The sequence below is a fragment of the Ascaphus truei genome, chromosome 2 (genome assembly GCF_040206685.1).
Source record: "Ascaphus truei isolate aAscTru1 chromosome 2, aAscTru1.hap1, whole genome shotgun sequence".
In the NCBI taxonomy this organism is placed as follows: domain Eukaryota; kingdom Metazoa; phylum Chordata; class Amphibia; order Anura; family Ascaphidae; genus Ascaphus; species Ascaphus truei.
In genome coordinates, this window is record NC_134484.1 from 375,654,172 (window position 1) to 375,681,423 (window position 27,252).

The following is a 27,252-nucleotide window of genomic DNA, read 5'->3' on the forward strand; positions in this document are numbered from 1 at the left end:
CCACCATCATGATTGCCAGGATGTGAGGGATCGATCGCGTGTCTCCCCACTGTGTGAGATGCCGCGCTGCCTACTTATGTGGTGACGGGGCCGTGCATGTGCATATAGCTAAGTCGTTGAGTCCTCTTCGATGGACCACGGCGTCACTGTCTCCAGCAGCACAGCACCATGGTTACGGAGGACGCTCTCTTCCCTCGCAGTGGCGGCCTGATGGTACTGCATACACAATTAGTGGCGGCCTGATGGTACTGCATACACAACTTTGATCCCTGTGGATCATGCAGCTGTGCTGATGACGAGCATAGTGATACATCAGTGACTTTGGGTCTGATCATGGGACTTGATGCACGGCCAATCAGCTACTCTGGTTGAGTCATTTTGGTGGGGGTATGGGGGTATTTAAGGGATCCACTGGCCATTTGTCTCAAGCACCACCCTGAGGAAGGTCCCACGAGGACAGAAACGTTGGTCATGTTTGTGCTATGTGTTTTTTTTTTAATACAAGTTTTCTTACTTACCTTTGAGTGCTGTCTTGTGTCTGTTCCTGCTGGAGTGGATTACTTTTCTCTTACTATTGGTATAGGACATGCACCGCAAACTGTTCATGGTATTGGGAGTGCCGGCTGCCCCATTTGTCCTTTTCATTGATGTCCATTCTTGCTAGTGAAGTCAACTAAAGGCAGGCCTCGTTTTACAACGCTTCGCTTTACAACGAATGGCTTATCCAACGCTATGCAATGCATACCTATATTCATTTTTACAACGTCAAAACGGCTTATCCAACGCTCTTACGATGCTTTGCAAAGTTGTTTATGTGTATATAATATATATATCATATAATATAATATGATATTATACTATATAATATATTATTTTATTAAATTACATGATATATTATGTTATATTATATATATAATACAGTATATACACTATATAATGTATGTGTGTGCTGCATATCTTATTGCCTGAGTAAAATATTTTGTGTATTTTAGCATTAAAAATGCCTTCAGGAACGGAACCTTTCATTTAAACAGTGTTCCTATGGGAAAACGTGTTTCGCTTTAAGACGTTTCGCTATCCAACGCCATTTTGAGTAACGCATTGTGTTGGATAACCGAGGACTGCCTGTATTTAAAAAAACTCTAGTGGTAGAGAAACCAGGGGCAACCCATCTCTTTTGTGCATCTTAGTTTATGCTGTTTCTAAAATTGTGCTCTCAGTTTAACTTTGCTGCCGAAGAGGCCTCCTGCAACGCACCGCCGAAGAGCAATGAATAAGGGAACCTCGTTCAACCATAGTGTGATCAGCGAAACATCCATGCGTTCTTATATGTTTCTAAAGTAATAATCCTTTCAAAAATACTGAAGCAAACATAAGAATAAAAGTACTCTTTCTGAAAGTTGCACTTCAAGAGCTTCCTGAAGCTGTTTCTACTTCTAAGCATTTAACATATGTAGCTACAGCAGATATAATGAAAAAACATTGAACATTCACTTTCAGTAACAGATGTATGTATGTATGTATGTATGTATATCTTTATTTATATAGCGCCATTAATGTACATAGCGCTTCACAGCAGTAATACACGTGACATAATCATATGAATAACAAATAATATAAATAACACATCATGGGAATAAGTGCTTTAGACATAAAAGTGACATTTAGGAAAAGGAGTCCCTGCTCCGAAGCTCTTACAATCTAATTAGCCATGTGGTTGCCCCTTGATGTAGCTTGTACGTTATGGGGCCTGGCACTCCAAGGGCTGCATGATGTTGTAGTCATACAGATGTGTCCAGACTTGCTGTTTTCGTGGCCGTGAACATTTGCGGCCACCGGACCGCAGGGCACCCGCGGCCCAGAAAGCGGCCCGTGAGGACTAGCTCTGCGGAGGTCCCTGCATATGATTTGGACCACCGCCGCGTTAATCCCATTTGCTCGTTTTCACGGGTATATCGCGTTCAGCCCTCCTCAGGAGCCTGCTGTGGAATGGAAGAGGGGAACTCGTTCCGCAATTGGTGACTCGGAGGAGCGGGTCACATGATCATGAAATGCCGCAGGGGCTGTGATACTCTGGTGCTGCAGCACCTTCTGCACCCAAAGGGTTAACACTGCCAAGAAAAACAATAAGATGTAAAAAAATAAATAAAAAAATAAACAAGACGTTATGCTTATTTATTTTTTGCCACTTTAGTTCTTGATGGAACTGCAAAAAGTTGCAAACCTTTCAGGCACTGAAGGGGTTAAAATGTAATATTTAGCTTTAATGAGGGTTTATGGACTACTTGAGTTTGACTTATGAGATAGCAACCATTTAGAAAATATAACTAACTAATTCAACAAGCTACCTATTGGGTAGTTAGCATATATTAATTGACACTACAGTCAGTGTTAACCCCTTAAATAAGTCACTGCCATTAGTACACTTTGATCCTAAGATTAGCACTGTTTAGTACATTTGAGCTGTAATCTTTTTAGTGGTCAGTGTTGTCCGGCTATAGAAACAAAGAATTTGACAGCAGATAAGAACCACTTGACCCACCTACCAGTTTTCCCATTTCCTATCTGCTGGAACACCTCAGACCCTATTTGATCCTTGACTTTGATTCATATTTATGGCAGCCTTATGTCTATCCCAAGCAATTTAGCATTTCCTTACTGTATTAGCCTCTACCACCTCTGTTGTTCCATGAATCCACCACCCTTGAAGACGTACTTCCTCACATTTCACCTGTGCCTGCCACCCCCAGCTTCAGCACCGTAGCCTGTGCTTCTAGCGCTTCTCTTTTGCTGAATTATGCTTCCCTCCTATGCTTTGTTAAAACCCTTTATGGAGAGTATTTGCAAGTTTTTATTCATATCTCCAATCTCCCTTCTTTCCTCTTCTAAGTTAAGTTGTATTAAGGTCATTTAGTCTTTCCTGATGTCTTACGCTATAGATCATACACCATTTAGTAGTCCCTCTTTTCACCGTCTCCAATTTATGTACTTCTGGAGATATGCTATCCAAAACTGAACAGAGCACTGTACGTGAGGCCTTACCAATGATCTATAAAGTGACAGCACTACCTCTCTCTTTCCTCTGCTTATAGATCTCTCCCTATACAAACTGCTGACTTTCCCAATGGCTTTGTGACATTACTTGCCTCTTGTTAAGTCAGATGAAATACTGTCTCCCAGGTCTCTTTCCTCTTATAGTAGTTGACATTATAGTGCCATTAATCCTGTATATCAAATACCAAATATATATTGCAGAAATAGAAACAATATCCATCTATGGGTAATGCAAAATGTCATCCACATGCACAAAGAAAGTCATCAAATGAATGTATATAATTTCACTACATCCTTAATCAAAGAAATCTTTATATACAGATGTACAGTAGCAAGACTTGCTGTCACCAGCGCCGCAGGACGAACATGCAACAGTCTGCAGTGCTGGGGACAGCGTCTGCTGCAATCGTGCTGCGGGGGGGTCCATGCTCCTCAATGGGACACACCACAGCGTTAATCCTTCAGTGCCGCAACCATTACAACCACGTCAACAACCGAAGCACCGAAGGCATTAAGACTTGCTACATCTGAACTAGTACTTCGTGTTTTGTCCCATCCATTGCTATGGAACTGAACAGTGTGAAAGTTTGGTATAGAACCTACAGTATTTTGTAATCGCATGCTGTATAACATATTTATATAATTAGATTTTGGTGTGTAGACGTTGTTTTTTTATATTTATTTAATTACATTTGTGGTATGTAATTGCCTTTATCCATTACCTTCTATGCATAACATATTTTCATTATCATGGGAGGGAATACTTAACAGCACTAGATTACTCATGGCAAATCAATGTCCTTTTTTTTTAATTACACATCTTTATTCAAAGCAAAATAGTAATAACAATGATTACATTTAAACAGAAACATTACAGATCTGCAGGAGGCCCTACAGATTAGGCAGTTATCTTTGATAATAGTCTATCAAAACATTAGAAATATCTTAGTCCAATACCAAGATGTAGATAATATCTTAACTCTGTTAATATCTACATTGGAGGGGCTGAAGGATTACTGTAGCTCAGTGGTAATATCACTGCTTTTGAAGCTAGTGAACCTAGTTCAAATCCTAGTACAAATTTTCTTTGTGTGATTGGGCAAGTCACTTTAACTGGACCTCGCTCACTAAAATAAGATTGTAAACTCTGCTGGTAGTGACTCATTTGACCTGCAAAATTCTATGTCCAGCATTACATACTCTGTCAGTTAACCTTTTTTGATTTCTTCTTACTGCAGGTCCCTGGCTTGTATTCTTTATGAGATGTGCTGCTTAGAACATGCATTCACTGAATACAATTTCTTGTCGGTTGTTATAAAAATTGTGGAAGGTGAAACGCCATCTTTGCCAGACCGTTATTCAAGCGACCTTAATTTGCTAATGAACAGGTATTTTGTAACTTGTGACTTCCCAGTCCTGTATGATTTTCTTTGTGCCAGAAAAGATCCCACATACAGCTAAGACTACTTGCATATTTCAGGATGCTGAACAAAGACCCTTTACTTCGTCCGGGAGCTGGGGAAATTCTTCAAGTTCCATATATCGGTGAACAACTACAGGTACAGTGATACAATTAAACATGTTTGTTTTGTTTTAAGAGACTTTTGTGTTTGCGAATAAAACCCCCACTCATTTGCATATTACCCAGAATCCCTGACTGCAGCTGAAGCATTGTATGCTATGAGATAATGCGGTGAGTCAGGTTTGTGTCTCAAAGGGTATTTTTATTTGCTGCTCAGTGGGGGACTTTTGTCATTTTTTTACTCACCATAACTTACTTTGTGTACATATTGATGAAAACATGCAAACTGGGTTTATGCTGTGTAAACGCTTCAAATATAAGTTTCATATTTCATAATTTTAGAACATTTTCTTTCTGGTCATGGAGAACACTGATACACATCTTGCAATGCGTGTTATTATTCAACCTGGCAAATGAATAGATTAAATCTTTTTTTTTTTCTCACTTGTTCTACAATGGCCCTTATTAAACACTCGAATGCCTTCTCAATAAGGATGTAGAGGTCCTGAGCAGGTTAAATAATTGCTGTAGAAATCAATAAGAAACATGTCTGAACATGAGAACATGCAACATTTCAAAGCATTGACAGGAATCTGATTAATGTGTGTACATTTGCTGAGCCCATATTTTTCATTTAATATTAAATTGGTTTTGTGTTTTGGATTAATTAACTGAATTAAATTAATACAAATAAGCATTGTGTTTGCTCTCTGTAATTGCAAAATTTGTGATAACTAAACCCAACACTGGGGAGGATTTATATTAGTTAACATCTGTGGCTACCGTAAAGCTTGTTCAAGTGCAATAAAATGTATTCCAGTTTTTCACCAGCATTCTTGACAATAACACTATGGTAATTTTTCCCCTTAGAAACTTGATTTTCAATGCCTCTGTTTGTTCATGAAAAAAAAATGCATTATGTAACCAACATAACTATGAAAATATGTACATTGTGTACAGTACATATAATTTATAGATGGTCCCTATATGGGCCAGCTTGATGCCGGTTCCTTCGGTGCCACTGCACCTAGCTATCCCCATGGTTACAGAGGCCCCACGCTCTTCCCCACAACATTAATACTGGTTGTCGGAGGAGAGTGCCAGGCCTCTGTAACTGTCTCTAACCTTCTCTCCGGGGACAGCATTTCCTTCTGCAATCTTGTGACGGTGCGTCGCCATGACAGTGCGACTTCACATGACGCTGTGACGTTGCAAGAGGAGAAGCTGCTCTGGAGAAAGTAAGAGGCCCTGCCAAAACCCCGCTGCACCGAGCCCCGCAAAGCTCCCAGCCGGCCCTGGTCCCCCTATTGGATATTGGTATTAAAGAAGCAATCCAAGCGGCCTGTTTTTTTCTTTTTCAATTTTGTTTTACATAACCCCATTATTTTCAGCTCCGGGGACCGCTTACTTCCCAAGATACAGACCTCCAAAGGTGGTGACGATATCTCAGCAAAGTTTGAAGCTCCCGCATCACATGGGCCAATAGGAAGCCGCACCGGCTGATGTCACGGCTTTCAATTGGCCCACAGGACGCGGGAACTTTGAAATCCGCTAATACATCGACCCAGCTAGCGAGCCGGTGCGGCCACCAGCACCCTCTACGTAGTTAAGTATCCGGGGAACCATGGGGTCACCGGAGCTGAAGTTAACGCGGTTCATCTCCGGACACCCCCAGCCTCAAATCAATGGACAAAAATAAACAAAAATGGATGGGGAGGGGGATGGGGGAACGGCCGCTTGGACTGCCGCGTTAATAAGAAATTTAGAGACAAACCCTAGCAGTGAGGCATAGGGAGTTGTCATGTGAATCAAGCAGAATGCCAGAAACAGGAAGAAACTGCAACATGGCTGTTGCTTATTATTAAACCATTTGCCACTCATTCAAATACTTCTAAAGCCACAAATAACATTACATTGTGCAACAAATGCTGAATAAGAAGGAGTTGAGATTACCTTGCTGTTGTTTTCAGTGCCCCAAGTAAAAGACAGACAGAGCAAGTTACTGTAAGCAGTAAACTGCAGGGACACAAAGGCTGTTCTAATGTAAGTAATGGATACTGTACATTGCAGCCCCCACTGACCCTGCACTTACGGTATCTGCCAATGTTGCAGAGAACTGGAAACAGTTGAGGCACAGATTTGACCTGTATTCGCTGGCCGTATGAGCCGAAGAGAAATATGATAACTTTAAATCATCAATATTTCTTTTACATATTGTGCGGAAGGAAGCATTGGATATTTACAATCATTTTCAGTTTGGAGAAGGTAAAAGTATAAAGTTAAGTGAGATACTTAACAAATTTGAGGAATATTATATGCCAAAAAGGAATGAGACAAATTTTACATGCATGAAAAAAAAAATGATGAATCCATGTCACTGAATTACTGAAACTCGGTAGGACTTGCTGAACTGACAGTGTCTCTGATCAGAGACCGAATCATTTGTGGCATCAAAGAAAATGTGTTTCAAGAGAGGCTTCTGTGTGAAGCATATCTAGCCGTAGATCAGGGGAGCGCAATCTTTTTCCCCTGCGCCCCCCTGCTGGCTGTCCTCCTCTCCGCACACCCTCCCCTTACCTTGGTTCCCAGCGTCTGGGTGTCATGACGTCACGTTGCCATAGAAATGCGATGTCACATGACCCCGCAGCATCATTTGACACCGCGTTGCCATGGTGACGCGTCTCCAAAAGCCGGCTGAACCAATTAAGTGAGGTTTACAGAGGCCTTCGCCGCTTCCCTGGCATTTAATTTAAGTGCCTTCGGGAAGTCGCGTGGGGCCTCTGTAAACCCCGTGCCCCCTGCAGATAATCTCACACCCCTGCCTTAGATAATGCCTCCAGATATGCAGGGCAGCAGAAAGTGTAAAAGCACAAGCAAAAGAGCTAAATTCACCAGAAGGGGTTAGCCATGCCTTAAAGCTGCAGACCAAGAAATACCCTACAGGTGTATTTTTTAAAATAAATCAGTTCTGTACTAAGAAAAAACGAAACAAAAAAACAACCTTGAATTACATTTTTAATGTATTATAATGTAACAAGCATTTTTTGTTTCTATAGCAACCACTTACAAAGTCACATCCCCTTCCTCTTCAGAAACAGGTCTGGCACACCCCTTTTTGAGCCCAGCCCTCTCTCTAGCAGTGCACCAAATGTATCTAGTGACTGTCTGGTCACATGATCTTCCCCACAAAACTTTGCATCTTTGGTCCTCTCCTGCTACACTGACAGGGATTTAGTCAACCCCGCTTATCGACCACAGGAGAAGGGATCGATCAGCAATTTAGCTAATTTCTTATCATTGTGTGGATTGTATTGATGCACATATTAAGGGGAAATATATATACTGTGTATGATGAATGAAGTCGCCGGTACACTCGCGACGAAACGCGTAAGGGCGCTATCTACTAGCACCAGGTGTTTAGCTCATTGAGCAATTGCTGGATTGGAAGGAAACTGTGGTGCTGCAGAACGAAAGGATCGTGAGCTGTTTTAGCCGGGGGGGGGGGGGGCGGCGGAAGTGGACGCACATCACGACAGAGACACCCGGCGGCATAGAGAAAGATTTACACACTGCAGCCATGAGACTACTGTTCCTCACTAACAGCATGACCTTTGGTGTTCTTGTTTGATGCGCATGTCCTATCTCATTGCTGTGAGTTTTTTATTTTAGCTCGTGATTAATAAACCTGTACTGTTTTACACTATGGAGCCTGCGCTGTCCCCTTTTGTTTTATATGTATATATATATAAACGGAAATAGCTGTGTTAGTCCAGTTGCGATAGTGCAGAATAAATGAGCACTTCAGTATTAGGTGATACCTTTTTTTATTTGGACTAACAATTGAAATAATAGGACAAGCTTTCGAGAGTGTTTCTCTCTTTCTCAGGTCAGCAATACTGGTTAACAAAGGGTTCTGTGGCTAAACCAGAGTATTGAAAGTTATTTGGGAAGTGTGGTAATGGCTGGCACCATTGCTCCAAAGCAATGTGTAGCCTTTTGCATTTTCCAAAGGGCTGTAAATTTCAGATGCAAACAATGCATGCTGTTGAACACAATCTGTCTCAGGAATTATAGATACAGTACATGTGCTGCAAACAGGTTATTCTGGAACAGAAATACCATTAAAGGGAAGATGTATTGCAGGCATTATTAAATTTTAAAAAAAGTGTACCAGCTTCCATTTATTGTGTTGCCTAAAGATGTTATACACATGTTAAGCCTCGCTGCCTGGGTGAAACTTAGATTTGGTAAAGCGGGTACTTTCAATACAAGAACCCACTGAACCTATTTATGAGGCTCTCGTTTTACATTTCGGTACTTGTTTCCAGGGCTTAGATGGTTGCCAGGCAAGCATACAATTCAGATAAACAGGCAAGTCCTACTTGTCATACATCCTTGTCGACATGTGCCCTTTGCTCCAAATCAGGGGTGGCCAACTCCAGTCCTCAAGGACCACCAGGCCAGGTATTGGGGATATCCCTGCTTCAGTACAGGTGGCTCAATCGGTGGCTCAATCAGTGGCTCAGTTGACCCTAATTGAGCCACCTGTGCTGAAGCAGGGATATCCTTAAAACCTGACATCTTGGTGGCCCTTGAGGGCTGGAGTTGGCTACACCTATTCTACATGATAACTATAAGGCAGAGGTAGCAAGTGTGGAAGGGTGGAACATGCAACGCAAGAAATTGAGGAACCAATGGACTGTTTGAGCTGTCTAGTTTTAGTGGAAAGATCCTAGAGATCTTAATAAAGCTTAAAAAAAAGGGAACACTTCGAATAGCCAAGCAGAGAAAAGATTATTGCTCCGTATACAAATGCACACTTTTTCCGTAAATTGCATGCGTCTTCTGGATTTTGACAAATGAAAGTTCAATAATATGTACCTTTAATATCCCATTTGGAAGATACTGATTCTTACACTTATCTTTTTGGCATAGCTTCAGCACCAGAGATACAGTTAGGTCCGGAAATAATTGGACACTGATACAAGTTTTGTTATTTGGGCTGTGTACCAAAATAAATTCAAGTTACAGTTAAGTAATGAATATGGGCTTAAAGTGCAGTCTATCAGCTTTAATTTGAGGGTATTCACATCCAAATTGGAGGAAGGGTTTAGGAATTACATCTCTTTAATATGTATCACTCTCTTTTTCAAGGGACTAAAAGTAATTGGACAATTGACTCAAAAGCTGTTTCACGGACAGGTGTGGACTATTCCTTCGTTATTTCATCATCAATTAAGCAGGTAAAAGGTCTGGAGTTGATTCCAGGTGTGGCATTCACATTTTGGAAGCTGTTGCTGTGAACCCACAACATGCGGTCAAAGGAGCACTCAATGCAAGGGAAACAGGGCATCCTTAGGCTGCGGCCCCGCTACCGCTGAGCTCGCTCATGCTTGGAGAGCGGTGATGTCACCAGCTCACCAAGCATGAGCGATCGCTGTCCTGCAACATTTTTAGAGCAGGAGCGGGGGGGGCGTGGCTATTACGGGAGGGGGTGTATCATTGGCTGTATAGGGGCTGTCTGTTTCTGTGTATATCTCTCTCTCTCTATATATATCTCTCTCCCCCCTCATCTCATCTCTCTCCCCCCATTGATCTCTCTCTCCCCCCCATTGCTCTCTCTCCCCCCATTGCTCTCTCTCTCTCTCTCCCCCCTGCGCTCTCTCTCCCAGCCCCCCCTCTCTCCCGGCCATCCCCCCTCTCTCCCACCCCCCCTGCGCTCTCTCTCTCTCCCCCCCTGCGCTCTCTCTCCCTACGCCCCCCTGCACTCTCTCCCTCCCCTACGCTCTCTCTCCCCTGCCCCCCACTCGCGCTCTCTCTCCTGGCTCCCCTCTCTCTCCCCCCTTGCTTTCTCTCCCCTCTCTCTCACCTTTCTCCTCTCTTTCCCTTCTCCCCCCCTCTCTCTCCCTTCTCAACCCCTCTCTCTCCCCCTTCTCTCCCCCCTCTCTCCCTTCTCCCCCCCTCTTTCTCTCTCCCTTCTCCCCAATCACACCACTCGGTTTGCCCCCCCACCACACAGCAGCACTCCGTTTGCCCCCCCTCTGTCTGTTTGCCCCCCCTCTGTCCGTTTGCCGTCCCTCTGTCTGTTTCCCCCCCCTCTGTCCATTTCCCCCCCCTCTGTCCGTTTCCCCCCCCTCTGTCCTTTTCTCCCCCCTCTGTCCGTTTCTCCCCCCCTGTTCGTTTCCCCCTCCCTGTCCGTTCCGCCCCCTGTCTGTTTCCCCCCCTTTGCCCGTTTCCCCCCCTGTCTGTTTCCCCCCCCCCTGTCTGTTTCCCCCCCCCTCTGTCCGTTCCCCCCCTGTCTGTTTGCACCCTCCTCTGTCCGTTTGCCCACTCTGTCCGTTTGCCCCCTCTGTCCGTTTGCTTCCCCTTCTGTCCGTTTGCCCCCCTCTGTCCATTCCCCCCCTCCTCTGTCCATTTGCCCCCCCTCTCAGTCCATTTGCCCCTCCCCCTCCTTTCCACTTCTCTCTGCTGAATTCAGTGTTTGTGTTGTGTGTGTGTGACAGGAGAGTAAAACACCCCCTCTCACTTCCCATTTGTCATGTGACCCTGCTCTCAGCACGAAAGTATCTCTTCCTTGTATCCCCAAGCAAAACGCTTGGGAGAGCGTGTGCACACGCATGAGCGCGCGAGCACAGCGGGAGAGGGGACTCAGCCTTAGGCTGAAAAAAAAAGAAAATCCATCAGAGAGATAGTAGGAACATTAGGAGCGGCCAAATCAACAGTTTGGAACATTCTGAGAAAAAAAAAGAACGCACTGGTGAGCTCTGCAACACAAAAAGGCCTGGATGTCCATGGAAGACAACAGTGGTGGATAATCGTAGGATCCTTTCCATGGTAAAGAAAAACCCCTTCACAACATCCAGTCAAGTGAAGAACACTCTCCAGGAGGTAGGCATAACATTATCCAAGTCTACCATAAAGAGAAGACTTCACGAGAGCAAATACAAAGGGTTTGCCAAACAATATTTAAAAAAGCCAGCCCAGTTCTGGAACAGCATTCTTTGGACAGATGAAACTAAGATCAACCTGTACCAGAATGATGGGAAGAAAAAAGTATGGAGAAGGCGTGGAACGGCTCATAATCTGAAGCATACCACATCATCTGTAAAACACGGTGGAGGCAGTGTGATGGCATGGGCATGCATGGCTTCCAATGGCACTGGGTCACTAGTGTTTATTGATGATGTGACAGAAGACAGAAGCAGCCGGATGAATTCTGAAGTGTATAGGGATATATTGTCTGCTCAGATTCAGCCAAATTCAGCTAAGTTGATTGGAGGGTGCTTCACTTTACAGATGGACAATGACCCAAAACATACTGCGAAAGCAACCCAGGAGTTTTTTAAGGCAAAGTAGTGGAATATTATGCAATGGCCGAGTCAATCACCTGATCTCAACCCGATCGAGCATGCATTTCACTTGCTGAAGACAAAACTTAAGGCATAAAGACCCACGAACAAACAACAACTGAAGACAGCTGCAGTAAAGGCCTGGCAAAGCATCACAAAGGAGGAAACCCAGCGTTTGGTGATGTCCATGCGTTCCAGACTTGAAGCAGTCATTGCCGGCAAAGGATTCTCAACAAAGTATTAAAAATGAACATTTTATTTATGATTGTGTTAATTTGTCCAATTACATTAAGCCCCTGAAATAAGGGGACTGTGTATGAAAATGGTTGCAATTCCTAAACGTTTCATACAATATTTTTGTTCAACCACTTGAATTAAAGCTGAAAGTCTGCACTTCTATGGCATCTCGGTTGTTTCATTTCAAATCCATTGTGGTGGCGTACAGAGCCAAAATTATGAAAATTGTGTCAGTGTCCAATTATTTCCTGACCTAACTGTATATCACACAACAATGCATATGATTTAGGAACATATTCAGGGTTTCAACACCTCCATGGATGTTATTTGGGGTTCAACTAAAGAAGAGTATGATTGAAAGCTTTGAAAGGCTTGAAAGCAAATACTGCTGTAAACTTAAAATTACATGCGAAGAAATGTATTTTTGAGGTTAATTGTTATTGGTGATGTTGTTTGCCATGAAGGTATAAAACCAGCCAAATAAGTGTCAGCTATTGAAATGATGCTTCGACCACAGTGAGAAGAATATTCAGCAGTTCCTGGGCAAGGTTAATTTACTTTGGAAAATGTTTTTCTAATCTATCAGCAAAGACAGCACAACTGAGGACACTCTTTGAAACGAAAAATGAATGGTTATGGCATCCAGAGCAGAAGGAATAACAGGATTTTTTAAAAAGAACAATTGGTGCAGGAAATCAGGGGTGAGCAAACTTTTTTTGCCGAGCCCCCCCTTTTTATCCATGAAATTTCTCGCCCCCCCCCTGCCTGATGTAATCAAAATTACATGAAAAAAAAAACCTTTATTAAACGGTATACAATGTAAATACAAATATGTCTAAGGCCGAGCGTTTAGTGCCCGTGACGGAGACGCGTGACGTCACCCGTTGCTGCTAGCGAAAGTTGTATTTCGCTTTGTGGCGGCACGGGCGACCAGGCCATTGATTGGTTCAGGGGCTGTCACATGAGGCGACAGCCCCTGAAAAATCAAATATTGCCGGCTTTAAAAAATCGCTTTGCCTCGTCGCGCTTACTATAAGCGCACGCGACAGTGACAATGCATTTGTTTTCGGGCGACGTCGCATCGCCGGCACTATAAGCGCAGTCTAAATACTTACATACTTCAACAGCTCGCTCTTGCAAAATTAGGCTGCGTCCACGCTGCCGCTGAGAGCGGTGACATCACCAACTCTCCTAGCATGAGCACAGGGTGTCCTGCATAATTTTGCAAGCAGGAGCGAGCAAGTGTTTACACATTTTTATTATTATTTCTGTACATTCATAATATTATTGATATAGGTGCAGCCTACCCTTTCACTTGCAGAGGATCGCAGCGAAGCAGGTTGCCAGCGGAGGAGAGCAGGAACACAGCGCTATTGCAGACACCGGAAGGAGGGGCATTTGACCTCACAGCGCTTGCGTGTGCTCCTCCCCCGTACCGGCGAATCACGTGGCCGCCATCTGCACTATCCTGTTCGGCCGCCCGCGCACATCTTCGGCTGCCCGCCCACGCACATCTTCGGCTGCCCGCCCGCGCACATCTTTTTCACCTGCGCACCCAGGTTTTGCCGCACGCGCCCCGCCTAAATAATCTCACATACTCAACCATACACACACACACACTCGACCGCACACACACACACACAGACACACATACTCAATCACCACACACACAAACACACACACACACTCACCCCCCCCACACACACACACTCAACCCCCCCCCACACACACACAAACTCAACCCCCCCACACACACTCAACCCCCCCATACACACACACATTCAACCCCCCCCCACACACACACATACTCAACCCCCCCCACACACACACAAACTCAACCACCCCCCAAACACATACTAAACCCGCCCCCCACACACACACACACACACAATCTCAACCCCCCCACACACACTCAACCCCCCCCCCCACACACACAATCAACCCCCCCCCACACACACTCAACCCCACACACTCAAAAACACACACACACACACACACACTGGGTGGGGGGAGGGAGTAACTAAGCCTGCTCAGGTCCCTCCATGTACTGCTGAAAACTGGCGGGTAACAGACAGGAGTAGAAGGGCTTGTCTGTGTGCAGGGAAGGCCCCGCAGCAAGGCCCTGCCCCCTCTGACACAGACACAGAGCAGAGAAGCAGCCTCTGCACGGAGCTTCTGGCCACCCGTGCACAGCTCTGCTCGCCCCCAGGTTTCCCCGCACGCAGCCTGCGCCCCCCCCCTAAATAATCTTGCGCCCCTCAGTTTGAGCACCGCTGCCTTAAATGACTGCTATTTCAGTCCAAGCATCACAATCCAGGCTGAGTTCAGTAATTCTCCAGAAGCATAATGATTATTGGAAATCCGTGGCTTTTGCCTCTAGATGAGGGGTCTCCAACCCATCTATCTCTAGCTTTCAGTGACTAGCTTGCCTCCGCCGCAGGGGGAATGCGGGGGTGTGAGAGTAGCAATGGCGAGGCACTGTGACCCCAGGTCAGAGCCGAAGTTAGCGCAGCGGACAGATTTCCTGGTGCCTAGGACTAGAGCTTCGCATTGATTTATGCAGACACCAGTTATGCACAGATTTAGAAGATGCTTTTTGGAATATTGTTTGTCTATGAATAATTTCATCAATATATTAATTTTCAAATGGTGGAAATAGAAACAGTTCACAAGTCCCTGATTGCATTATTTGGTAAACCACTAAATGAAGGCCCTTTAAGGACTCCATGAATGATGAGAACATTTCAGAAGTATGATTTAGTTGCAATCTATATGTCAGGAAAATTAATGTTTACAGCCGAGATCACTGTCAAGAATAGTTGCTCCATTAATGCACAATGAGATGACATCAGAAACAGAGGCTCAAGATGCATATCTAATTGTAAAGTATATCCCATAGCTAAATATGGATGACAAAGAATCACATGAGAACCAGAAGAATGAATCACTAAGGACTCTTACAGATGTTATAATAAAAGGGTGACCCGAAAAAGGAAATTGCTTTACAAGTGTAAGAAACCTGCGTTATTTTCAAGGCCAGTAAGATTGTAGTACTGATGAGCCTTTTAAAAGAAATGCTGCAAAAGGTCCATGAGATTACTTTAGGAGTAAAGAAGTGCACAAATAGTGATGTATTGAACACAGATTAATCAAGACATTGCTAATGCGGTAGAAAACTATTTCCCATGCTTGAAATAAACACTATGGCAAATGTCAGGGCCACTGAAGCGCTGTCCTGTTTCACATAGAGTTTATGAGACTGAGAAGGTGCTGGTTTATTCAAATGGAACTCAAAGGACTATTTAATTGTCGCAAATTATATATTTTTTTGTATCCAGAAATGTTCCCACTTATCAATACTAGCAGCACATCTGTGATTGCAAATACTAAGGGCATATTTCCCTGACATGGCATTTCAGATGAAGTCATCGGTGATAACGGGACACAATATTCCTGTGCTGAATTTAGACAACTTGGCAGGGATTGGATTTTTTGTCACATGTCTAGTCCAAATTACTCTCAGATGGGTTGGTATCAACTTCAGTCAAGACAGTAAGGAAAATAAAATTTGAATGTGGGGGAGATTTTTATAGAGCTTTATTTGTTTACCAAAGCACATGCCACTGGACAATTTCCCCTAGCCCAAATGTATTAATCATTGACAACTTGATGAAATCTCAAGACAATAGACAAATAGGAGAAATGAAACAAGAGCAAAAAGAGGAAATAAATATATATTTTTGACAGAACAGCCTGCAATTTTTCACAGCCTAACACAGTATTTCAAGTTTGTCAGCGGCATCACATCTCTAATACCTGGGACCAGACAGGTACCATCATGGATCTAGTGGAAGCCTGGTCTTTTATAGTATTTATAGTCCAAGGGGACACATTTCAGAGAAATCAAAGGGTAATACATAAAAGTCTGGACACACTGACAGCCAATAATACCCGAAACAGATAATGGGGAAACGGCATTGCAACAAGATGAGAATTTCTTTCTCACTGAATGCATTATAAACCCATACAGATCATTACTGTACATTAACAATGCAATTGACTTCCTTAAAGCAACAGTCCACGTTGTGTGTTTTTTATTTTTTATTTTTACAGAGATCTCTTCTTGCCCTTTTCTGGTGCTCTTTTTTTTTTTTTTTTAAAGTCTGCCTCTCTGTTTGGTAGATATAAATGTTTGAAATATTATATGTCGGGCAGGATAAAAGGAGCTCTCCCTGGTGCACCCTGCAGTCTGAAGTTACCATGGTAACCTCAGATGCTAAAGATTAAGAAAATCAACTTAATTTTTTTTTTTTTTTAAACTTTTTTCTAAAAAGCAGGATATGCTCTGGGGGCCCGGTTGCTAATGTTACATGAGTTAAACCAAAATTGACTTCTGCTGGGGGAGAGTGTGTGTGTGTGGGAGGAGGGGAAGGGGGTGGGGGGTGGGGGGGGTTTACTACTATGGTTATCATTTGTACAGGAAACATTTGCCTGCTTTATTTTTTTTGCTAACTAATGTGGACTCATGTTTTTTATGTGGGTTTCTGAATGGGGAGTTCTTGACCATTAGTATTTTCTCTAACCGTAGTCCACTCTTGTCTGTCAAAGGGCCAGTAAAGATAAGAGCAATCAGAGGTACAGGGCTCCACCTGTAAAAACTGTTCTTGAACTGTCAAAGGACACAGGGTCACCCCCTTATCACCCCCAATCAGGTTGGTTCCCTCACTTTGAGATGAGATGTCAGAACCCTGGACAAGGAATGTAATGCTACTTGGAAGCACCAGGTATAGCCATGACCTAAAAAAAATGCATTAAGCCCCACGTCATCTTTAACGGCCTGCTGTGGATGTGTTGAGATGGTCCACACCTCTTTTGTATATCATTAGCACGAGCGTCCTTTAAAGCTATCGGCAGGCCGTCTTAGCATTACAATGGCACTTAAACCCTCATTAATGAGCTTTGAATATCCCCGTTAGCACTTAATGAGATGTTAATGGAGTAACATTAACATTGAGTTAATTCAGTTATTAACAGACTTCCCCAAACTATTTAAACAACCCATGTTGGGCCAATACTGATGCCAAATCATAGCAATTATTGGGAGGCAATCTTCACTATTTTATTTCAAAGACTAAAAAGAATATTTTTTTCCTTACTTTTTTAATTATATAAATGGCTTCTTTGTATATGTTTGTAACAATGCGCTCACCACAAACAAGGCGTGACCGCCGAGGTGGGGATTTGATAAATGCCAACCCACAGCCGCGAGGGCGCGTCTGGAGTGTAGCTAGGTCGAGGTAGCTGGGTCGGGGTAGGAGAGATCAGGATGGTCAGTGATACTTGCCGATGTCTGGATTGGAGAGGTACGGGTCGTTGCAGGTACTTTTGCCCAAGTCGAGATTGGAGGAGTGCGGATTGTGGTGGGTAAGCTGGGGTCCAGAGCGGAGAGGTACAGATCGTCGTTGGTAAGCCGGGTCAAGAGCTGATAAGTGCGCAATCCAAAAGCAAGTAAGGTCAGGCAACTCAGGACAAGACAGGCAAAGCTCAGACAGGAGGCAGAACTGCAATGAACACAGCGCACATAAACAAGGTTATGCTCAGCCAATGTTCCAGAGGGCAGGCTGAGCATATAAGGCAGAACAGTCCAATGAACAGGGGCATACTCAGGAGTATGCCTGGCTGTGGTTGGCTGAGGGAGACAGCACATGTATCCCTTTAGACAGAGGAACAAGGAAGCTTTTGCGCGCAGGTGCTATGCATAGCGGGTGCGCGCTGCACAACGATGACGTCACTGCGGGAGCGAAGCCTGGAGGTGGGGCCAGCGGGAATTGCATTTAGTGCCGAGTGCGGTCTGCGCGCGCCCCTAGAAGGAACGCTGGCATTCACGGTCCATGAGATGTGCTGCAGGAGGCAGAAGAGGCAGGAGTCCCGATCGCAGGTCTAGGCAGGTAGGGAGCACGCCGGCGAGGGCGCGAATGATGGATCCTTACAATGTTATTGCTTTTTAATAAAGTGAAACATTAAAAGTGCAGTTGTATTAATTATAATACTTATACTGACTAAAAGAGTGTGCCAGTATAGAATTTACTTTGATGGTTCTTTGACAAACTACATTTTGTTCAGTAATAACAATCTTATACAGCCTACGTGGCACACTTAATAAGGTATATCTAAAAAACTCTGAAATGAGCCCGCACCCCAGGCATGTCTTTAAGTCCCACTCATCAATTTCTTGCCATCTATGATGGGAGGACAGTTTCTTTAAAACTCTAAAAAGCTCAAAGTAACAAATATTATATAACTCTTTCCTCGTAACTCATAGAATAATGTGACCCACATTATTGCGTTCGGCATATTGAAATACATGTTTATACAGATGAAGCGGCCGTTATTCGAACATTTACCGGGTTGTATTCCTGGGCATACCCAGGTCGTGCTGCGTGATTTCCTCAAACTTTACCGCGTTAAGACGCGTGTTTTTACTAGTGTTTTTATCAAGTGCAGAAAATGGCATTTTAACGTTGTCTGCAATACCGTCGAGAAACTCAAGTGGGCGATCGCGAGTTGTAGTCTTAAAAATCTAATTGCAATTCAACCTGTCTTTTATTACTGTACAGTACAATACAGTACTTTGTGTGTGTAATTGTAATGTAAAGATTAACTTTACGAGTTCATACTGTAAACTGTACATGGGAAAGAAATCCTTTCTGAGGCTCCTTATCCATACACAAATCCTCTAACTATATAAGTATAAAAATATGAGCACACAGAACAAAAGTATTTTTAACAAATTAAATGTTGGATTTGTACAGGAAAATAAAGGAAAAGGAATAATACTAAAATCCAACATCTCTTTTGCTTCTTCTTCCGAATGTAAAATGTAACATATTTATTACGCGCATGCGTTTATGTTTAATTGGAACCTGATTGAAACACATATGCGTGTTATAACATTTCTGTGCATGCGTGTATGCCTAATTGCAACCTGATTGAAACCCATATGCGTCAGCACATTTCTGCGCATGCGAGTTTGTCATAGTGCCCCCCCCCCCCTTCTCTCAATGACTACAGAATGTAATGCAACCTGAAAAAGAATGAGAATGTGTGAATGTCCTGTATTGCTCTGGGGGAGGTGTCGATAAGCAGTTGAATGCCCTTCTGCTATGCTTTGTGAGGGGGGAAGGTGCGACTTTGCCATTCCGAGTGTGCAGGATAATACACTGTAGTTCAAAGACATCATTTGAACAGTTTTAAATAAAGGTGCACTACAGTACATACTGTAAATAACATGGGTTTGTGTCTGAGATATTTCCATAAACAGTATGCAAGGCAGACCAAGCCTAGCAAAAGGTGAATGTTTTCAATAGTATAACCCCCCCCCCCCCCCACAATTGAATCTGAAAACATAGCATAATACTGTATAAGGTTTTGTATAAAGCTTACAATTATAGTGTGTTGCCAAAAGAATAGCGTGGCAAACTTTTAAAAGCGTGAAGCTGGTAATACTGACTGTATAAAAGTAAAAAAGCAACGTTTTTAAAAAGCGATATTAGAGTTCCATCGAGTTCCTCCTTACAGTATCTTTTCACGGCTATTATTTCCGGTATTATGTATGTATCAGGCCGCACTGTAGTGTGAAATCCAGTGCAAATGGGTTAGTGCAACGCACAGCAAAAAAAAAGGGGGTGATGGCAGGTCTGGCAAAAATATTTCTTTATTGGGTGAACATAAAAACAGAAGGCTGCAACCTTCTACGCGTTTCGTGCAGACAAATTGCACTTTATCAAGAAGTGTATCAACATGGTATACATCAGGTATATATAGGGGCACAGTCTGCCGATTTTGGCGCCAAAACTCACTAATAACAAACCTCAAGCCCCTTAAACTGCTTAAACAATTAGTGTCTATCTGTTAAGGCATGTGGGGATGGCTAATTACCTGTTGGCACTCGCAGGAGAGCCGCCTCCAAACACCCAGCTCGGTGACACGCACCGCACTGCAATGGAGGGCCAAATCTCGCGAGATGCGCCTCATGCTAGCCACGTTCGTTACGCGCATGCGCAGAGCAAAGTATGTCATGAAGCAGTCAGAAATCACTAGGGCAATGCCCACAAAGTACTATGTGCTCGCGCATGCGTCCCCATGCCCGTTGGTGACTGGTAAAATGTATAAACCCCACCACATAATGAGGATGTTGATGGAGATGCCTGTAAACATAATGACACTCACATCAATTATCCAAAGTGCAGTGGGGGGGAAAAAACAAGAGGAGGGGTAGGGAGGGGGGGGGAAGGGGGAAAGGGGGGAAAAAGGAAGGGTAAGTGAAAAAAGAACAAAAGAAACGTAGAAAAGAAGAAAAAGGGAGAGAAGGAAAGGAAAGAGAAAGATAAATGATGGGAGAAAATAAAAGAAGAGAAAATAGAGTTGAGGGGGAGGGGGAGAAGGGAAAGAAGGAGGGGGGGAGGGGGGAGGGGGAGAGGGGAAGAAGGAAAAGAAAGAAAAAAGGGAAAGAAAAAAGGGGGGGAGGGGAGGGGGGAAAGAGAAGGGGGAAAAGAAAAGAAAAGAAAAGAGCTGGGGGGATGAAAAGAAAGAAGAGAGAAAAACAAGAAGAAAAAAGAGGAAAAAAAAGAGAAAAAAAGGGGAAAAAAAGAGAAAATTGATTGGAAAAAAAAGGAGGGAAGTAGGGATAGGAAAACTCAATATTCTAAAGTGTATGCATTGTTCATGTTGGGGGCCAAATTGGGCAGACTGCACATCGCCTATACAAAACATACATTGATTGTGACCTTAAAAACAAAAGATATACATATATAATCAAACATAGTATAACATTATTGTGAAATTCTAACTTATACCTATATTAAAAACATATAAGCAGCCTTCCAGAAGAACAAAGGATGACTAATAAGTGGAAAATACATATATTTTTCTTAAACTGTGTAAGGAGAAAAGTTGCATACATGAACACTTGTTCAGTTTATCCAATAATTGGGAATGTGGTTAGACTTAAGTTGCTGATAATTGCCCCCATAATAATTTCAGTCCAAAACATTCTTTGAACATTATAGATTACTTGGTCAAATACAAAGACACAAAAATGTTACGGTTAATGCACCTAATGTTACACATCGATGACCTTGGAGCGATGAGACTATGCACACTACATAACTATCTAGAGAAATCTGACCATGGATTATTTCAGAAAATGATTAATGCTCCATTCAATGTTAATTCCATCTGGATAACGGGTTTTTAGCATGAAAATCCAGAATGATTCCCTACAATCTAAGCGTTGTGTCAAATCGCCGCCCCTCATTTTGGGTAAAATTCTCTCAATTCCCATAAATGAAAAGCTTTCGGGGCCGCCCTTGGCGCATTCTATGAAGTGCTTGGAGACCGGGTGCGCCAAGTCTCCTCTCTTAATGAGTCTAAAATGCTCTTGTATTCTAGTCTTGAGGGACCTTGTTGTCCTTCCGACATATCTCTTCCCACAGCCACAACTTATTACATAGACCACAAAGGATGTGTTACAATCAATAAAGTTGTTAATGTTGAAGCGTCTATGTGGGCTGTGGGAAAAGACAAATCTGGAGGGTTTCATGTACCGACACATATTGCAATTATTGCACCTAAAGGAGCCCTTTGTGTTGAATGTGTTTGTATTGGTCCTAATATCTGGGATGACACTCGGAGATAGGTAATTGGCAATGGTCTTAGCCTTCCTGTAGACTATTTTGGGTCCCATTTTGGTATACTCCCCCAGGATGGGATCCATACGTAGTAGACCCCAATGTTTGTTGATTATTTTATTTACTTGGCCGCTGGCCTTACTGTATTGGGAAATAAACAAGGGGGATGTGTTTCCTAATTTTTTATTATTTCTAGCTTTACCACTTTTTTGACTAACATCCCTCGTCCTTGACTCCCTGGTGGGAAGTAGTGTATCTCTATCTATTTCCATTACTTCTCCCACTATGGATTCCAAGGTCTCCCTGTCGTAACCCCTTTCAAGAAACCGATTGGTGAGAGCCTCAGACTGAGTCAGGAAACCATCTAGTGTAGAACAGTTCCTCCTCAGTCTGAGGTACTGGCTTTTGGGAATGCCAGTAATCACCGATCTGGGGTGACAACTGTCCGCCCTAAGAATGGTATTTCTGGAATTACTTTTTCTAAAGGTGTCTGTTTGAATTTTTTGGTCCATATCTACATAAAGTAGAATGTCCAGGAAGCTGATGTGGTGTGCATTGAAGTTGGTGGTAAATTGAATATTAAGATCATTATTGTTTACATATTCAAAAAATGCTTCTAATGTGTCAGTGCTCCCGTGCCAAATTATAATCAAATCATCGATGAAACGTTTGAAGAAAACAATATTGTGTCTAAATCTATTAGTGGCATTGTATATGAAAAGGTGCTCCCACCACCCCATAAACAGATTAGCATAGGAGGGGGCAAAACTTGTCCCCATTGCTGTTCCCCGTTGTTGTAAATAAAATTGGTGCTCAAAAAGAAAATAATTGTGTGTGAGAAGAAAGAGAATAGATTCCGTGATGAATGTGGTCATTAACATAGGGCTTCCTGGACATTCAATGAAGTGGCGAACAGCTGCTAACCCCAGATCGTGCTCAATGATTGTGTACAGGGAGACCACATCCATAGTTACCCATAGGTAATCAGATTTCCATGGGATATCCTGTAATTGTACCAACAAATCACCAGAGTCAAGGACGAAGGAGGGCAAGGCCCTCACAAAGGGTTGCAAATAGGCATTAACATAACGGGATAAGCCATCTCCCAAAGATCCAATGCTAGAGACAATTGGACGACCAGGAGGGTCGACCAACGTCTTGTGGATCTTTGGGAGATGGTGGAAAACTGGGATAATGGGATGGGGATTGACCAAAAATCCAATCTCTTTTTTTGTTGAGAACTTGTGTTGCTGAACCCAAATCTATAAGATTACATAATTCCTTCAAGAAGGTTGGAGTTGGATCCTGTGGTAGTTCAGAGTAGGAGGACTCATCCCCAAGTTGGCGGTAAGCTTCCCTGAGATAGTCTGTCCTACTCTGAACCACCACCGCCCCTCCTTTATCAGCATTTTTAATTACCAACATTGGATTACTCTGTAATGTTTTGATGGCCAAACGTTCCTCCCTATCCAAATTGTCATCATTAATACTTGAAAATGAGAAACCATGTGCCAAAAACCTAAGGTCACGAATCACCAGACTTTCAAACATTGACAGATAAGGGCCTTTCACAAAGGAAGGATAAAACACTGATTTTTCTCTAAGTTTTGAATCCCAGTCTGTCAATGTGTAAGTCTGGGAATCCTCCACATGGTTACTTAGTTCGGCAAGATCATTCAGGTCTCTTAAAGCACAAATATCTTGAAAGGACTCAAGTGTGACCTGTTGTGGGGAAATGACACAAGGGGCTAGAGGTGTGATTACATCAATAGTGTTCGCTTGAGGATGATCCTCAAGAGAAGACTCAGTCAGAGATTTATCCCCTCCTTTTTGGTGAAAGAATTTTTTTAGAGTTAACTTGCGGACATACTTGTGTACATCCACAGCTGTACCAAAAAGATCAATGCCCATTGAGGGTGCATATTTTAAGCCTTTATTGAGGAGAGAAATCTCTGACTTGGTTAATTCAATACCAGAAAGATTTATTACATTGTTAGTATTTGTTAATAATTCTTCTTTCTTTTGTGTGCTCTTTTTCCCCCTGCCTCTTTTCTTCCCCCTCCTGGTTCCTTTTCGTTTTTTCTGAAGACTGAGTAGTTTTTTGACTGCTCATGATGGTAAGAGTCATTCAATCTGCCAGCCTGAGGTGCACCCCTAAGGGAGTTACCATCAGATGGGCCACTTGTGTCCCTGGGTTGAGAATTGGTTTCGCAATCATTACTAGATCTTGTTTCCATATTTACAAAAGAAACAGAGTGTGTAACACTTTCTCCATCAGAGAATTCAGAGTCACCGCTTAAATGTTCAGTGTTACCACTTTTTAATATTGATTTATTAGGTGTTGATCTGCGTGAGTTGTTTCTAGGTGTATTCTGAGAGGAGCGATCCACAACAGTGTTAATTCTCTGCCATCTGTAAATTTGTTTTTTCTCATAATCAATGCGATCGCGGTCGTACTTATTCTGTTTCCTTATCATTATTTCACGTTCTGCTTCCTCAACAGTATTGGACAGAATTTTATCATAATTAGCGAAGCCTCTCATGTCCTGGAACTGGCGCAATTTCTCTTGTAGTTCTTTAATCTGAATGTCAATGGAATCTTTCTCTTTAATTTTTTGTTGCAATATTAGATCCATCAATCTGAATGAGCAATGATTGAGCGTTTGTACCCACTGATCCTCAAAGTCCTTATCAGGAAAACCAAAGGTTGGGGCCTTTTTCACCCTTAAGCCTCTTGGAATCCTTTTTATTTTAATGTAGTTTTCTGTAGCTACAATGTCCCACCAAATCCTTGTTTTGTAAATAAGCAATCTTTCCAATCTCTGAAAATATATCTTTAGGTCAGCAACATCATTTGTGTCAATGTCTACCACATTTTCAAAAACACGGAGTGCTTTCTTCTTCCTAGAGGAATCATCCCCACAGTTGAAAGCATAAGAAATCAGTGGTACTGCAACATTTGTATCCTCTGTTACTTCCATTATTGTTCCACTTAACAACAAACAATTAAAAGTCCATAAAAGTGTGCATCAGAACAGTACAAGCATTGATACTGTATGGCAGGCATACACTACTGTAGTGTCATTGGGAATTAAAGTTAATACTGTACTGTACAGTATAGTGTGATACAGTATACTGTAGTACATTATATTTACCTTTATTATAAACTGTGCCAAACGTGTGGAGATGAGTCCATGTCAGAGGTGTATTGTGCGTACAAGCTGGGGTCACTCCTATAGTCTGCATTATAGTTGACAGGTGCCTGCTGAAGCAGCAGAAGCTGCTGAAACTGGTAATAATGTTGGGAATCAGGCTGGAAATCTTGCTGGTAATCTGGCGGGGCCAGATAGCAAGGATTGTGGTTCGCCAGGTTTTCACTGACGGTCGGGCCATTATTGTAAGCCAGTGCTGATAGTACATTGCTGGAATCAGGCTGGAAATCTTGCCGGTAGTATGGCGGGGCCAGGTAGCAAGGATTGTGGTTCACCCGGTTTTCGCTGGCGGTCGGTCCGGTATTATAAACCGGTGCTGGTATTTTGCTGAGTCGGGACAGACGAATCTTACATGGATTAAACCCGACCTTTCTCCTTTTGTAGTTGCCATGAGCAAACATACTGTCAAAAAAGTGGGGCCACAGACCAATACCCTCTTCTATCGCCCTGAGGAGGGGCAGTGCGAAAAAAGCAATCATCATTAGTTAAGCAAAAAAAGAACAAGGCGCACAACGCACATAGTGAAGTACAATATAAAAAGTTAATTTTACTAAAAGATAATAAGTTCTGCGTACATCAGAGTATATAAAATCAGACAATGGATAAGTGGGGTTACCACACAGGGGGACAGCTGGAATCGTCACTCTTCACCCAATGTAGAGGGAGGAACAGAAGACCAGTGATCATCAGACCAGGCAGGAGGGCCCTCTGGATCCGTGGAGTGCACTCACTCCATTTCTGGACGATGAGAGGGTATGTCCACAGTGTGAATTTCCACACACGAGTCCCAAGATCGAGTACAGCAGTCTACGTTGATGTCTCCACTGCCTAACGCCGACTGCACGCCGCTGCGCCTCGTGGGACGCCCGCTGATTAAATTAACTTTTTATATTGTACTTCACTATGTGCGTTGTGCGCCTTGTTCTTTTTTTGTTTCTCTAGTTCTAGGGGTGTCGAGCCACCCCCCAAGAAAGGCTGCAGACGCACTACTACTAGTGCACTTACACTTATAAGGTCGACAATATTGTTTATTGCACTTTCACTTTTTTGTATCTATCATTAGTTAAGGTTTGCCTTAACGAATGCTTCCACCCACGAACTTTCAGGGAAAATTTGAAAAAATCATTGTTCGAAATGAAATATTCATGTACTGTATTTCTGATAAAGTCGTCCTCTTATCTGTTCCAGCATTAATTGCAGAAAATATTAAAAATGCATAACTAAGGTCAGGTTTGGTATACATGTAAGGAGTTGACATGGTGTCCATTCAACAATTGTGCAGGGATAACAATGTAGAAAAAAGCCCACAGCATTGTGTTTTAGAGCTTTTTAATATGAAATGCCTAAATTTGATAATGTCTTCAGCGTCTTCAGGGACCAAGGTCGATTCACAATGGATCACTGTGGTAGACTTGGTTTTATCTGATTTTTAAACACCTGCAAATTGACACAGTAGTACAGTACATAACTGGACAGGACTGTCCACTGGATAATGCAAACGGAATTCATTTATTGCTGCCATCTGGCGGATACACGAAGAACTGCACCCAAATAAATCAGAATCCAGGTAATTCAAAGAAATCAACAACGGTAAACACAGGTGTGATTGGTGGCATTCATGGCAGCGTTCACGGAAGAATAATGTGTAAATGTCATGTGGAATACTGCAGAGTTCACGAAAACAGCTCCGTGAAATGTTCGAATAACGTCCGCTGTATCTGTAATAATTGTAATAATAATAATAATAGCATGTTCTCATATGAGTGAGTGTCACTCAACCTAGCCCTTATCAGCATGTAACATGCATTACATATTCAGCCTAGCCCTTGTCAGCATGTAACATGCAGCACAATGAGTGTCACTCAGCCTAGCCCTTGTCCTCGTGTTACATGCAGTACAGTTTTTCCTACAGCTAGACAGGAGGGGACACAATAACTCACGATCACCGACTTTAGATTCTGGCTGGTATTGCTTATAACGCAAAAGTAAAGACCAATGCTGCACACCATAAATAAAAAATAATAGCGATACAATTACCGGTGCTCCTGTGTCTGAAGGATAGCCTGCAGTGAATCCAATGGATTTTAGTTAATCTAATTTATTAAAGCCAATGCACAACGTTTCGACCCATAGGTCTTTCTCAAGTGAAATAAAGTGGCACACTGTGAATGTCCAATAAGTTCTTCTTA

At 42.8% G+C, this 27,252-nt stretch overlaps 1 protein-coding gene across 5 annotated transcripts in view; it reads left to right on the forward strand.

Annotated features, from left to right (window-relative positions):
* The window catches only part of NEK11 (NIMA related kinase 11), a 377,860-nt gene that overhangs the window by 163,276 nt on the left and 187,332 nt on the right, over nt 1–27,252 (forward strand). For all 5 annotated transcript variants that reach the window (XM_075587096.1, XM_075587095.1, XM_075587098.1 and 2 more), the window contains exons 7-8: nt 4,293–4,442; nt 4,535–4,613. In XM_075587096.1, the coding sequence (XP_075443211.1) occupies nt 4,293–4,442; nt 4,535–4,613 (229 nt within the window). The remainder of the gene's footprint in view (nt 1–4,292; nt 4,443–4,534; nt 4,614–27,252) is intronic.